Genomic DNA, 14,415 nt, shown 5'->3' with positions numbered 1-14,415 from the left:
TTTTGATCCATTAATGAAAAAAAACATAACTTAGCAGAGAGGTTCGACTTTGCTATTTTAAGAAGAAATCTGCAATTTTTGTATCTGCGTAAAACCATTTGTCACAAAGATCATAAATTCATCTGGAAACTGCTAAACTGTCTCTATTTCAGTGCCAAGCATCATCAAAATCCTAATCCCTGTTGAGGTTTCTAGATGCAATGGGAATATTAAAAGTAATTGCTACTACTAATCTTAGCACTTTGTATTTAGAGAAAACAAATATCTCTGGTCATTTTGCACCTAGAGATTCACTTCCATTATTTTGTGGGGTTTTTTTCAGACAGTTAGTAGGTAAATTGTTTTTTGTTGGTATTTTTTGTGCTTGCTGGTGTAAGTGGCATGCCACCTCAATAACAATACTATTATAGCATAGTTCTGTGTGGGTTTTTTTCCCATATTTTAGGGAGCTTAATTGCTACATGAGGTAGGTGATGATCTTTCAGGGCTGTCTGGGCTAACATTACTCATACACAATAAAACTGCCTCCCCCATTGGTTGCCACATTTGGGGAATGCCATTTTAAATGTTATTTGTTTTCCAGCGCAGATATCACTGTAGTAACTAGAGATAATTCATGTATTCAAAGCACATCACACTGCTCCATGTTGCCTCATTTTTCTCCACTGAATTTTAACATTACACTGTAAGGAAAAAGGCATGTTAATTGTGCACAAGTAAATTGCATCTGTATTTTGTGAGATCCAGTTAAAGAAACAACCACCCTCATTCTGTAACACACCTTTACTGTATGAGTTTATATGGTAATATGCAAGTAATTTCCACTTTCAAAAAAAACCCCAAACAACCCTTATTTTAATTTAAATTTAATAGGTTAGATTCAGCAAAGATATCTGGAGCATGGCCACTGGGTGGACTACAACCAATACTTCAGAAATTTCATAAACTAATTTGAAACTTCATTCATAAATCAATCTGTACCCAAAACCAGTACAGAATGAGCTCATCCACGAGGCACTTGGATGTCAACATTTTATTTATTCATTTAATTTCTTAAAGATGCCAATCCGAGTTCACGCCAGTCGTGGCAAGTTTGCATCACTATCTTCAGAATCCATCAGTATTAAATCAAACACCAAATTACATCTATACCTTCCATGTGGAAAATAGACAGATAAACATCTAGAATGCTGGCAAACACTTTGGGGTAATTCAAATCTAGAATGATACAGCTCTTCAGGACCAGAGCCCATGAACTCAAAAGGAGCATCACTTCATGGCTTGCTCCACATGAGATCTGCACAACCTTCCTCCTGTTCAGAGCTTTAATGAGGATCACCCTGTTAAAGGATTGGCTGCAGCCTACAGAACCCCCAGAGCAGCTCTGTGAGCAGCAAGCCACACAAAACCAAGGAGATTGTCACTCAAACCTGATGCTAGCCAAACATGCTTCTGGAGAAGAACACCTCTCCTAGGGGACAGGATCTACCCAGGACCAAAATCCTGATTTTCAAGGATGGGATAACTTTTCTGCCATTTTAAATGTCATTTAAAGACATTCCTCTTTCCAGAAGTTATGCTTTAGTTCTGTGAAATGCCTTGTGCTTGGTGCAGGAATACTGAACTGCAGGACCATGGCTCAAATGGAAAACTTCAGACCATAGAAAACCTGTGGAGGCTCTTCAACACATGTGCACCTCATGGTCCAACCAGTAAATTTGTCCTTTAGCCTTAAAATTTCTGTGGCAGAGAGCTCATATTAACAAACATGTAAATAAAATAAAAAGTGGAGTTTCATGCCAAATTTTTTGTCCAACTACAGACAAGCAGCTTCTCAATTTCAAGAAGAATTGCTCCAGATTTATTTCAGAGAGAGCAGTCCACAGCCAGCAGCACTAAACAAACACATTAATGATCCTGCTTTTTGATATTTTAATTTTTCTAGTTCTCCTGGTTAGAGCACTTCAAACCCTCCTCCTCTCCTCCCAGATAAACACCGAAAAGTAGGAACAACAACCCATGAGGATGTCCCCCAATTTAACACCTTAGCCTTCAAATCCTTAATCTCACTTAACAGCTGAGGCCAAAAAAGTTGACATCCCACACATTTAATGCAGATTTCTCTGCCATGTCACCCTCCAGAACCAACTTTTACAGCAGAGATATTGTCCACCAGGAGCACAGCAAGGAACTTCTCCTCTGGTCCATATTTAACTAACCCTTAGCCCATAAAGAATTGCAGGGACATGAACCCTGATCTGACAGCTCCTATCTGCCAGGGGTGCACAGAGGTTTGTCTGCTGAAAAGATAATCCAAAATTCTGGCTCTTTCAAGAGCTGGTCTTTTGAGAGCAAAACCATAACATCAAAGATTTGAACAGGACTTTGTTTTCTATTATTTTCCTGGATCATTTCCTGCCCTGGCTAAGCCTCATCATTGGGAACATCTCCCCAACATCAACAAACCCAGCTTCTAGTCACAATTATTAACGTGGTCCTTGAAGTCTAGAGAGAGAGTTTGTGTTTGTGCTGCTTCCAGTGGGGCTGACCTTGCAGGGCTCACATCCTGCTGCCAATTTTTCCAAAGAGGTGATGAAGCACCACATTAATCCAGGGTTGCAATCATTCGATAACTCATGCAATATTCAGGGCTAACACAGCTCACACAGGCTTGGCATAACAAAATGGATATAAGATTTCATGCCTTTTTTTAATAGGCACTGTTGCTTCTCTGCAGGGGCATTGCAGTCTGCCTGACTCTTAGATGTACACTTTGGGGACAAATCAAACCGAAAAATCAAATATATTTTGATTCATATCCTAGAGTGCAATAATTTGCTTTATGGCCTTTCCCTTGATGTGTTAAATTTAGGTTGTGTTCTAATTGTTTATCATAAAAGACTGGGTTTAACTCTGAAGCAATAGAAAAAAAAGCAAGAGCAAATAAGGCAGAGACATTTATTACAACAAAGAGCTAGTTTCATTACTGCAGACTTTCAACTCCTATTTAATATGAAGCAGTCTAAAAAGGCAAGAGACTCACCACAGAGCAGAACACACATTCCACTGCAGAAAAGTGCAGAATACAGAGTTTCCCCCTATAACTTTACAACATATTTCCAGCTCCCTGGAAAAACTGCTTCAGAAGAGGGTTTTTGGTTGGATTTTTTTCTGGTTAAGAAACTACTTAAAGGCTTCTTTAGTGGAATTATTATGGTGCCCCACAAAAAGCTTTACAGAAGAACTGAGCTCAGACAGAGATACAGCTGGAAGACTTTCACCCCTCTGGTTTGGAAAGCATTCCAATTATACCCAACCATTTATCTCAGCACAGAGGTGGAGAGGTATAAACATTTTAATATTAAAAAGGTGTTAAACGTTATTTCAAAGGAAGAATAAATCTTCAGATAAACCTCTGCATGACATGGGCCAGTCTATTAAATTAGGTGAGCCCCTGAGGAGCATTAAGCAGCAAATGCTGTCTCAGAACTCCAACCACTCCCCTTGGGAGGGCTGAGGAGCAGGAAGACCACCCTGACATCCTGCCCTCTCTCCTGGGCTAACAAATTCCCTCTCACTTGAAGCATGTTTTCACTCTGTTCAGAAGTCAAAATACCACAGAGTGATTGCAGTATTTTGTGGGATTTAAGCATGACGCCATCCACAATTTTTCAGAATTACACAAGCTCACATGTTTCCCGGGGAGGGGAAGAGACTCCAGGACATCATCTATTTTCTGCTTAACAAGATGCCAAACTATATCTATCAAGAGTTCTTATGCTATTCATCAAGGATATCTAAAATACTTTGTGTACTTTTAAGGAAGCTTTTGGTCCAGGTCTCAAGAAAATGGTGACATTATTTGATATATTGTATTGATCACAGCTGTTACGCCTTATATCAATCTTTTGTTTTGTTTTTTTGGGTTTTTTTCCTTACCTCAGAAAGAGTCCAAGCTTTGCAGAAGATGGAAGGAACAGACTGGTAATCTGGGGTTATTTACACAGAAGAGCAGTAGCTGCTCAAGAGCTCCAAAACCTAACAGTTTGTGAAACCTTTTCCATTTTTTTTCCATAAATAGGTAGTTAAATCCCATTTATTCTTGAAAGCACACCAAAACCCCCAGTTCTTGGTATGCTGCAGGATTTCTGCTGGGAAGCTACTGAGGATCAACTGCATATTTTACTGCTACAGTGGCTCCTTCTCTCACTTCCATGGTCTCCTGCCCCTTTCTGACTGCCACACAAGAACTTGAGGCATTCGCCAACATCAAGGACTTCTTCCCCTCTCACAAACAATCCAAGCTGCATTTATAGGCTCAGTCTGTGTGCAGAGCTTTTGCAGGTGCCCAAACCCAAATCCACCCCAAATACCAGGGTGTGAAGGTGCACATCCCTGGTCACTCGTGTAAATGTGGGTGACTATCAGTCAAGTGCATGAGGCCTGAAGATGTGTATCACCATTTTCATTAAAATTTCTAAATAAACTTCAACCAAGTAGATTTCTCCATGTGGACCAATGCTTTTGCTTTTACATTCAAAAATTCTTATTATTTTGTTAATAAAAGTTTTAATTCTTCAAGAAGCATACCTGTGAGATATAACCAGGAGGCACATGAATAGGGGGAATGGATCCATTGGGTGACATCATGGGAACCTCTGCTGGTCCTAACAGAAAGAGAGTAATAAGATATCAGTTTTTTCAGTTAAAAAAATAGCATGATGGCTTAGAAAAGGTTAAAAATAGCTTTACTTTTGAAGCCTGCAATAACAAAATGAGCAGCTCCACTAATTTCTAGTATATGGAAAATGCCTTGTGCCATCATTCTGAGAATAAGATCATTGTTCAATGACTTTACCATATATTCTGCTGAAATAATATTTTCATCATAAAACAGCTAGAACATAGACTTTATATTACCCACTGATCAACTTATACAGCATTAAGCAGTAACACAATATGTTCTTTAGCAGCCCACAATTCCTATATTGAACTCTGTTTAAGTTATTCTTGTCAAAGACATAGGAGCAGGGAACAAAGCAGAAACTGTGTAGCCTGGAATTAGGCAGCTCCCAAGGAAAGCGTCCAATTGTAGCAAAAAAAGAGAAAAGTCACATATGTGAAAAACTATCTATCTATTTAAGAATGCACAAAGACCAAATTCATTATCTCAGCTATTCAGACTAACCTTGGAATGTGGTTATACAAGCAAGAAGCTTATGGTTTCCACTCTGAAATCCAGCCCTGAACATGCAAGTTCCATTTTGAGGCACTGAGTACAAGTACAACAAAGCAAGTGCCATAACCACTGCGCTTCTGGAAATGGAGCCTCACAGCTAAAAGAAAGTGTCTAGATAAAATGGAAATAGTTCTCTCAACTGCTGACTGATTCACCCATTAACTCTGGGAACATCACATGCAGCAGTCAGTAAAGCAAACCCCCCAAACATCAGACAGATGTTTGCAATCAGAGTTTACTGCTTGGAAAAGAAAAATTAATTTCATTCCTTCCTTATTACATATTAAAATCTGACACGGAACTGTTAATTAGCCCATTTGCCCCCATGGTCCAACTCTTGAGAGGAGCTCAGCAGGACCCTGCTCTTTGTCACTGCAAACTGAATTTCAGCTTTGACTGACAACACAAAAGGAAACTCCATCACCTTCTCTGATGGAGAAGCCATCCAACATCTCCCAACCATATCACATTCTAGGGCAGGAAGCTGAACACTAAAACATATGAAGCACTTCAGGCACAGATGGGATGCAATGGCCCGTAGGAGTGACTGCTCCTAAATTTTAGACTCATCTAATGAAACCTCCAACAACAAACTGAGTCACAGTCTGTTGTCTGATATCAGCAAAACCAGTCCACACTAAATTAGCAGTCATTCCCTCTCCATCTGCATTTTTATACTCCTGCTGCTTCTGGTACAATCAGCAGAACTTCCCTCCTCCCAAAATCCAAGTTACACACAGGAATCCATCTGAGTTATTTTTACCCCCTCTTATCTTGGTTTGTTTTCTCTATCCAGTTATTTAGAATCTAACCAGCCCCTACAGCTTTTACTAATCACATCTAGATTTGAAATATGGCAAACCATCATAGAGTGTATAAGGCAAATGGGAACTCTGAAGCTTAAACTTAAATATTTTGGATCTGGTTTTGCTGGACTTCATACTTTCCTACACTTAACTATGTGGGGAAATTTACCTACACTACAGGCCCAGTAAGGAGAAAAAAGTTATTACTTATTATTCAGCTCATATGGATTTCTCTCTTAGCCTATGACCCTCACAACAGTATTTGTCTCCACAGCCAACAATTTTAGTGTCAATGGAAAAAATTCAGCCTGAGCAGTATATGATTATTGGGAAGGAGCTGCCATCTAAATGGCTTTATTTAAATCCATCAAAAATATGAAGTGACAATTGGTTCAGAACAGAAATACTGTTTGAATAAATGTGTTTTCCCAATCAAAAACAAAATCTCGTCAAACTTATTTGGAGTTTTTTATTTCTCTCTGAATCCGCTTTGCTCTGTACACACTGCCAAGTTTTACTCCACAGTAAGCTGGACAGTTCATAAAAGGTAAAGGCTGATATTGTGAACATGCAATGATGCTTTTTTCAGGATTTAATCCACACTGGATTATCTCAAGAGCTGTTCAGTTTTTCAGAACAGAACATGCTTGAAAATATGTAAAATGAATAGTTAACAGTTATGCGACACATTCCTTGTCAGTGATTTCTCAAACTCAAAAAACTGCAAAAAACCTGTTGATATAAATTTTTAAATCCTGAGTTCACCATTTAAATAGACAATTATTTAAATATTACATGTAAATGTTGCTCAGTAAAATTGATATTTATGCATAACCTGTTTCAGCCCCTCACCAAAACTTCTTATAGATGTATTGGCCAGCTGTTCTCAAAAATAGCTACTCTGACTTGGAAATAAACTTAAAATGGAACAGTTTTGGAGTTTCTACACAGACAGCAGAAATATACAACAAATAAGCAGCACGGCATGCCTCATATCTGTCCTTCCAAACCTTGTGCCAACTGCTCATATGGAGTAGTGATCTACTTGCAGGAAGAAATCAAACTCCCACACTGATACTGTTGACTGTAACACTTCCACTCCAATAAAAAAAAAGCAATATTGTGTTTTATCATCAAAACGTGCACAGTGCAAGAGGAGTCTTAACCTTGCATATGACCCACAAACTGTTAAAGTCATTTGGATAACAGGTTTTTCAAAGACTGACAGCCTGGTGATTTGCAGCTAGATTTTGTTTCCACTGCTTTGATTTCAGGGTTAGCCAAATGACTTTAGCACACATTATTGCATTCCTCTCATCAATGGTATCAAAACAACTTCAAGTGGTAGTAAAATAAAGACCCCCCATCTCCACAGCTCAGTGAGTCTCAGCAATTATTAAAGATTCTTCTTGTTGCCCAACCACTCCCTATTTAATAGTAAAATAAAGCCATATCTTGTTTGGCTTGAGTTTTGGTTGGTTGGTTTGGGGTTTTGGTTTTTTTGGTATTTTTTATTACTTCAAATAGTTTTGACCTATTAAAAAGCAGAACTTTAGAGGAGGATGTTCCTCAGCTGCTTGTAATCACAGGTTGAATATAAGTACCTTATACTCTTGGGAATCACAACTTTGCAAGTTTTAATTGAAGCTTGTGGCTCAATACAAAGTTTACTTTAAAGGAAAGCAAAGGAGAAAAGTTCCTTCCATGCTATCAGAGATGCTGCACACTGAAGTGAGCTGGCTGGAGTACTTTCCAAACCTGTTAACAAATGCAGATTGTCTGCTGAGCTCCTTGAGAAACCCAGCCAGCAGAGCTCGGCCACCTCTGCTGACAGAGCCAGTGGCCAAATTCCACCCCGAGCTCCCTTCCCAGGAACACAGCACACCTCTGGCTCCTGCAGGGCTGCCCTGTCCAAAATGCAGGTGCAAGGAGATTATTCCCCCTCCTGTGAAAGAAGAGAAAAGCAGAAGCCACCAATGTCCACCTCAGCAGGCAGGGACAGACCCCACTTGTCCCCAGCTGGCAGAGCGCAGTTTCCTATTTGCAACACGTTAATACTTAACAGAATAAAACTTGGAATAAGCAAAAGAAGCAACTCAGTCTTATACAGTGGCAGAACTCATTAACACCTTGACACCCCAGTCTGAGCCTCTCCTCCTCTTCCCAAACACCTGTTCCCTTGTGCTGCTCTGTCACCCCTCTGATGGCATAAAAGCTGATTGTTTTAACCATTTCAAATAACCAGCAAGGTTTTGTGAATCTATTGCCTTTCAAAAAAAAAAAAAACACCTGCACACTCAGTCTCACATAACAACAACCATTTTCTTGCACCATGTTTTACTGGGTGATTTTATTGCACATCAAAACAGGGCTCCCTTCCACCTCTGTCTCCCACTTGCCCTGGAGAGGATGTTCCTGTCAGGCACAGACTGACAGTTCCTCTGGTCATTTTACTCCTTCTGGAATAATGTCACAATGTACTTGAGAAACTTCTGTCCCAAGATTTTCAAGGCTAATTATAGCCTGGGTTGCAACCCGTGACACTTTCAAAATTCTTGTACAAAACCAGTTTTGGACTAAGTAAGCTTTTTTCCTTGTTCCCCAGTGACCTTTAATGCATGCATTAAAGATCACTTTAATCAGTTTTCTTTCCTTAAATTACAGAAGCCAGAATCTGGCATTTCAGTTCCTCCAGCTTCTTTCCTCCAACACTTCTTTCCTATTTCTCTCCTTCCACATAACATTATAGGGCAAGAAGTCATTTTACTACACCATTATCATCATGCTTAAAGAGCATTGCTCTTCTTTATGATGTCCCTTGTAGAATATATTTCACATCCAGCTCCAGCACATGGGCATATGTTTTATACAGAATTTCTAGTGACTGTTTTGCAATTACCAAACTCTACCAGGCTTTGTTATCAAGTTCCCATTCTGAGAGCAATTACTGGAAGTTTCCTGAAGTACAGGAATTTCTCAGCACTGTTCCCAGCAAACACATGGCAATTTACCATTTCACACCACAATACCTGCACTAGCAGAGAAACAATATGAAATTTAGAGATTTTGCAATTTGAGTTTGCAAGTTAAGAATCTTGTACATTTTAATGACAAGAACCTACTGAACTAGCTAAGTGAAAAATTAAATCCAGGGAGGTAAATGCCTTAAATTTTATAAAGCTTAACAGTTAAAATTAACCCATGAAAAATTATTCTGCCTCTCCCTTATCCTCAGCAAAACTAGTATCCCATCTTTCACACGTGGCCCTTCTCAGGAAGTAAATCTATGGAGCAAAAGGTGTGACAGAATGAAAAGGAGAGATAATTAAGGGCAAATCGGTCTGCTTTGCTAAAACAAATGACCCAGGGCTTGCTGACCTTGGCTGGGACCCAAGGGTTTGCATTTTCACATGGATGAGCAGCTGTTCCGGAACAATTTCCTCAATGAAACAAGCACAAACAGGCTCCCTGTCAGGCACACGTGTCTTCTCCCTCCACTTGGTTATTCTCAAAGCAGCTTACGGACTAAACAAGGTGATGACAAGGAAAAGAAAAAAAAAAAACAAAAACACAAAACAACCCCAGATCCTTCCATTCATCTTCTTTCCTCTACAGCAGAGCTGTGGTGAGCATTCTCCCAGCCCTTTGGCCACAGCCTAGAACTCTTAGTTAGCACAAGCACACATGAGCATATCAGAGCATTTGGGGGAAACCTTTAAAACAGGATGTAAAGAGCTTTCACATACCAGCATCAGCACAATTCTGAACTGCACTCTCTCCTGGACAAGAGCTAATTTGGCCACTAACTTAACTCTGCTCACTTACAGTACAAGGCAGAGCCAACTCCCAGGTGTCTATTCAAGTCCCTAGGACAGAGTCTTAAATCTGCTGCTGATCAAGATCTAAATACTTTGTCCTTAGATCAATGTGAATTTGTAGATTCAAGCAGCTCAGCATTAGAGAGAAAAGGAGCAGCTTTAGCAATATGAAGTGCTTGAAGGGTTGACAGCTTTAAAAAATACCTTTGGAGAAGTCTGAAATGGCAGAAAAAAGTCCCATTCACGCTGCATTCAACCTGCCAATGGCAGGGGTAGTGAAAGGTGCTAAAATAATGTTACCTGTGCTTTGATAAATGCTAAGAAACGTGTCCAGCACTTGGGCATCCCCATGGCACCAGCTCATGCCTGAGATAGGCAGCAGGCAGTTTTATCCTGCTTCTCCCTATAGATTTGTCAATAATTTTAAGATTACCTCATCTACACACAAAGATGTGAATAAAAGGATGCCTACCACATGCCCATTCACATTCTGGCTATTATTCACATTCTCAACTATTATTTTCTATTCAGATCAGAGTTTAGTAGGGAAGTGATTTCTTCACCTTTGAAGAGTTCGGAAACATCACCAAAACCCTCAAGTTTAACAGAAATGGCTCCATGAATTTCAAATTATCTTGGATCCCACAACAAATGCAAATGGAACAGCTAAAGGGAAAAAGAAAAATCAGCCTGAGAAATCCTGCAGGTGCGTGGCTTAATCACTGAGCACAATCACCTCCCTATGTGCACACACAGGGTTTGACAGTGGAGACTGAAGCAAGTAACACACACTTCTTGAACTCCTTGTGACTTCTATGACCACTTAATGTTTTTTTCTAAATCCCAGGACTACAAATCCAACAGCTCTTTACTCACTCTCACAGTCTGTCAAGTTGATTTGCCATAAATATAATTAAAAATAAGATGCCAAACCAAAGCATGTTATAAAAAACACATTGGTGTCTCGGAGTTCCAGTGCACAATTGTTCTGAAGCCCAAACTGCAAACCCCAAATGCTGGAATGACACGTTCAGCCCTTGGACTCTGCAGCCACAGACCCGACAGCCCCAGCCACGCTCCAGTCTGGGTCTGACTGATGCTTTCAACATCAAACGCTGTGCAGACGGACTCACTCAACCCAACTCCAATCAAACTGCTCAGAAATCTGTGCCAAATGCATCCAGCAGGCAGCTCCTGGAGCATTTTCTGCCTTATTTACACAACAGCACCTTTGCTGTTTACTCTGGAGCCTCCTGGAAGCCCCTGGCCAGTGTTTGCTGCTTAACCTGCTGCATGCTCCAGCACCTCCAACCTGGAGTTAAACAACAGCATCCCACTCTTTCATGTCAGAACCACAAGATTCCTCCTCAGCAGCGTGCTGGTTTGCAATGTGTGTCTCCCAGATGTTGTATTCTGGTTTGGGGCATATTGTTGAAATAATGCAGTAACCTGTAAAAACAGGAAATTAACTAAAAGCTATCAGTTGCCCCAAACATGCCCTGTCCAAAGCTACCACAGCACTACAGCAGTCACACAGCAGCACCATTCCAAATTCTGAAAGGAACTCAGGTAAAATGCTCACTTCTGTCCACCACAGAACTATGAATTAATAACTTTTCAAGCATCAAATGTTTGTTTTTGAAGTGGTTTGAATTTGGAGATACTCATCCTGAGAGCTGTCCTGCTCCTCACCTGCCATCCTGCACCTTGGTTTTGGGGCTCACCACACTTCACTAATTTAACAAGCAGGGAAGAGTCCAGACAAGGCCAACAGGCTGTTTAGCAGCCTGGCACATCCTCTCCTGGTGCATCCACAACTACTCCTCCTGCCATGGGGCTGGAAGGAAAGGAGAAAGCACCTGGGGACAAGGACCCAGTCCCAGAGCATATGGCAACCCCACACCAGCGACCATATTCTGCAGTGATGACATTTAAATTTACACACTATGAGAAATTCAGACAACCTAAAGCTCATTGAAGTCCATCAAAAAGTTTAGACAAGTAAACTTGTTCAGCCACAGAGAATGGAGCTGGACAAGGGGAATTCTTCAGGTCTCCTGCTGTTCTTCAGGTGGGGTTTGTTTCTTTTTTAAACTAGACCCATATATCTGTCACTCCAAAGTTTCAACTTACAGGCAACATTTTGGAGAGGAACATTTTTTGTTGTTGTTTTTTTTGAACAGAAATGGAGCATTTTCCTGCCCTAATGTGAACAAACAAGTCAGAGTCTTTTGCTAAAATAAACCCTTTCTGATGGTTGGCTCACCAGTCGCTACTGCAAAAACACTTGCAAAGAGTATGTTGCAATACTTCAAGCATTGAAAATAAGCATATTCCCATGGCAATTCACCAGATGGGCTACAGATTGTAAATCATAAATGTCTAGACTGAAACACAAGAGACAAACATCTGTCTAAAATCAGTTGACTTGAATGGCAAATACTGTTAAATAAATTAGGACTACTTTGGAAACAAAGAGAACAACCAACTGCTTGAAAACATCTGAAACGAATCCATTAGCACACAAGCCACAGCACAACAACCTGAAACTGGAGAGACACTCGTTGGGTGAGGAACACTAGCCCGGGATGACATCCTGACATGGGAGGCAGGAGCACAAAAGCGTTTCTGTGACCCAGCACCGCGTTACCCCGCGAGCACTCACGAATCCATCCCCAGAACATCTGGCTGGAGCAGGGCTGCGTCTCCCCTCGCTGCACAAGTGAAACTGTGGGGCACACTAACGAAATGCCTGATGCAGGGTCACACAGGAAGTTTGTGGGAAAGCGCAACTGGACACAAACCCAGAACAGGATTTAGGTCATAAAGCAATACTTTAGCCCGACTAAAACTTCAGACTGCGAAAAAAAATTGTAGGGTATCGCAGAAAAAATAATCTGTTTTGGAAAAAAAAGTCTTCCTCATATCTACCAACTTTTTTCCTTTGCATAACCCTTTGTTTCATGACAGGAATATGCCAGAATGCCCATGGATGAACAGAGAGAACAGCAATCCCACGAAATGTGGGAGAGAAGCGACTTTGCACAGAAAACTGCAAGCCTAGCCCCTGCATGAGGCTGCAAGAGAGAAAAAGAGACCACAAAGCTGAACTCAGAAATGGGGAAAACCCATCAAGCAACTACTGCCAAGCCACACAAATGATGGGAGATCTCTGTCAGCATCAGGCTTCGCTTTGGCATTAAAAAAAAAAATCTCATTTATGAAGTTTTTACACTGCTAAAGCGATGAACAGCTAAAGGAGGATTGGGACCCTCCAGATCAGCTTCCCACCAGACCTATATAACCAGTGGGCTAACTTTTAACCAGAACTCAGTTTCAAGGGAAACAGATGTCCTGAAATGAGAATTATTTTACTTCTTCACCACTTATCAACAGCATTTCCATTTGAATACAATATGACACTATTTGCCTGAAAGACAAACAACAAACCATAAGAACATCACACAAAATGTTATTTTTTCCTTTTCAACCTTGAGACAGCTCTTCAACACATTCTAGTGATATAAATGCTTTTTGGGGAGTGTGTGTGTGTGTGTGTGTGTGTGTGCATGTGTCAGCCTTCAGCCACATTCACAAAAGGGCATTCACTTGCAGAAAGTTTTGTTCTCTGCAACAGGTTTATACAAATACTGAACACTCAGCTCTGAGCACAACCTCCATCAAAGGCAGCAATAATTATACACGACCACTTTCCTGCAACAGTAGAAGAAAATGCTCCAATTATTCACAATATAATTATTTCATTCCCATGGCAACACCAGAAGGACTGTACAAACAGCAACAGACCCAAATCTGGCCAACAATGAAGTCACACAGAACGTTCCCTTCCACCTGCCCCAAACAAGGCAGCAATTAGGTGGTGGCTATTCTTCACCTGTCCACCCACAGGGACAAACATCAGCCAGCCAGGGGAAACTGAGCTAAACCAAACCTGCAGCCCTCCCTCCCCACCCAGCACTGCCAGCCCTCGCCATCACAGAGCTGACGAGTTCTGTTTGTGACATGTTTGGATCCTGAACTTCAGTGAATCATCTGAGAGGCTCTGTTTGAATGTGCTCATCAAAAACACAGCAATTAATATCCACCTGTCACAAACAAGCACACTCTATCATGTGAGGGTGAGGAGGGAATGAGAATCATCAACACTGGTGGCTATCAGGTACGTGTGGGGCTATTTTGTGAGGCTGTGGTGACCTGCCATGTCCCTGGAGTAAAGGCACATTTCATATATACATAACATATAAACAGTTTTCGTTAATGCATATATATTCACTACATATTCATATTCTGTGTCCCTCTGTTGGGTGTCTTATTACAGCACTGCACTTACACCAGAATTGAGGTAGAAAAAAACCAACAAGCTAAAATGTAAAATATGATATTCAGCACAGGGCTTGGAGATGTTGCTGGTGAGCCCAGGGCTTTCCCAGCTGAGGTTTGTGTATGAGAGGCAGAGCCATCTCCTCCTTCCTTCACAAGGGTTTCACACTTTAATTCCCATTAAGAACTAAAAAATTAGATGCTGCATCTG

The 14,415-nt window shown here is 40.8% G+C and overlaps 1 protein-coding gene across 1 annotated transcript in view; it reads right to left on the bottom strand.

Moving 5' to 3' along the window:
* The window catches only part of FNDC3B (fibronectin type III domain containing 3B), a 187,439-nt gene that overhangs the window by 91,462 nt on the left and 81,562 nt on the right, over positions 1 to 14,415 (bottom strand). Inside the window, exon 4 of the mRNA XM_059479160.1 lies at positions 4,591 to 4,667. Within this exon, the coding sequence (XP_059335143.1) occupies positions 4,591 to 4,667 (77 nt within the window). The remainder of the gene's footprint in view (positions 1 to 4,590; positions 4,668 to 14,415) is intronic.

This window comes from Ammospiza nelsoni, chromosome 10 (assembly GCF_027579445.1).
Source record: "Ammospiza nelsoni isolate bAmmNel1 chromosome 10, bAmmNel1.pri, whole genome shotgun sequence".
Classification (NCBI taxonomy): Eukaryota; Metazoa; Chordata; class Aves; order Passeriformes; family Passerellidae; genus Ammospiza; species Ammospiza nelsoni.
The sequence above is the reverse complement of the archived record's forward strand: the minus strand, read 5'-3'. Positions and strand labels throughout refer to the sequence as shown.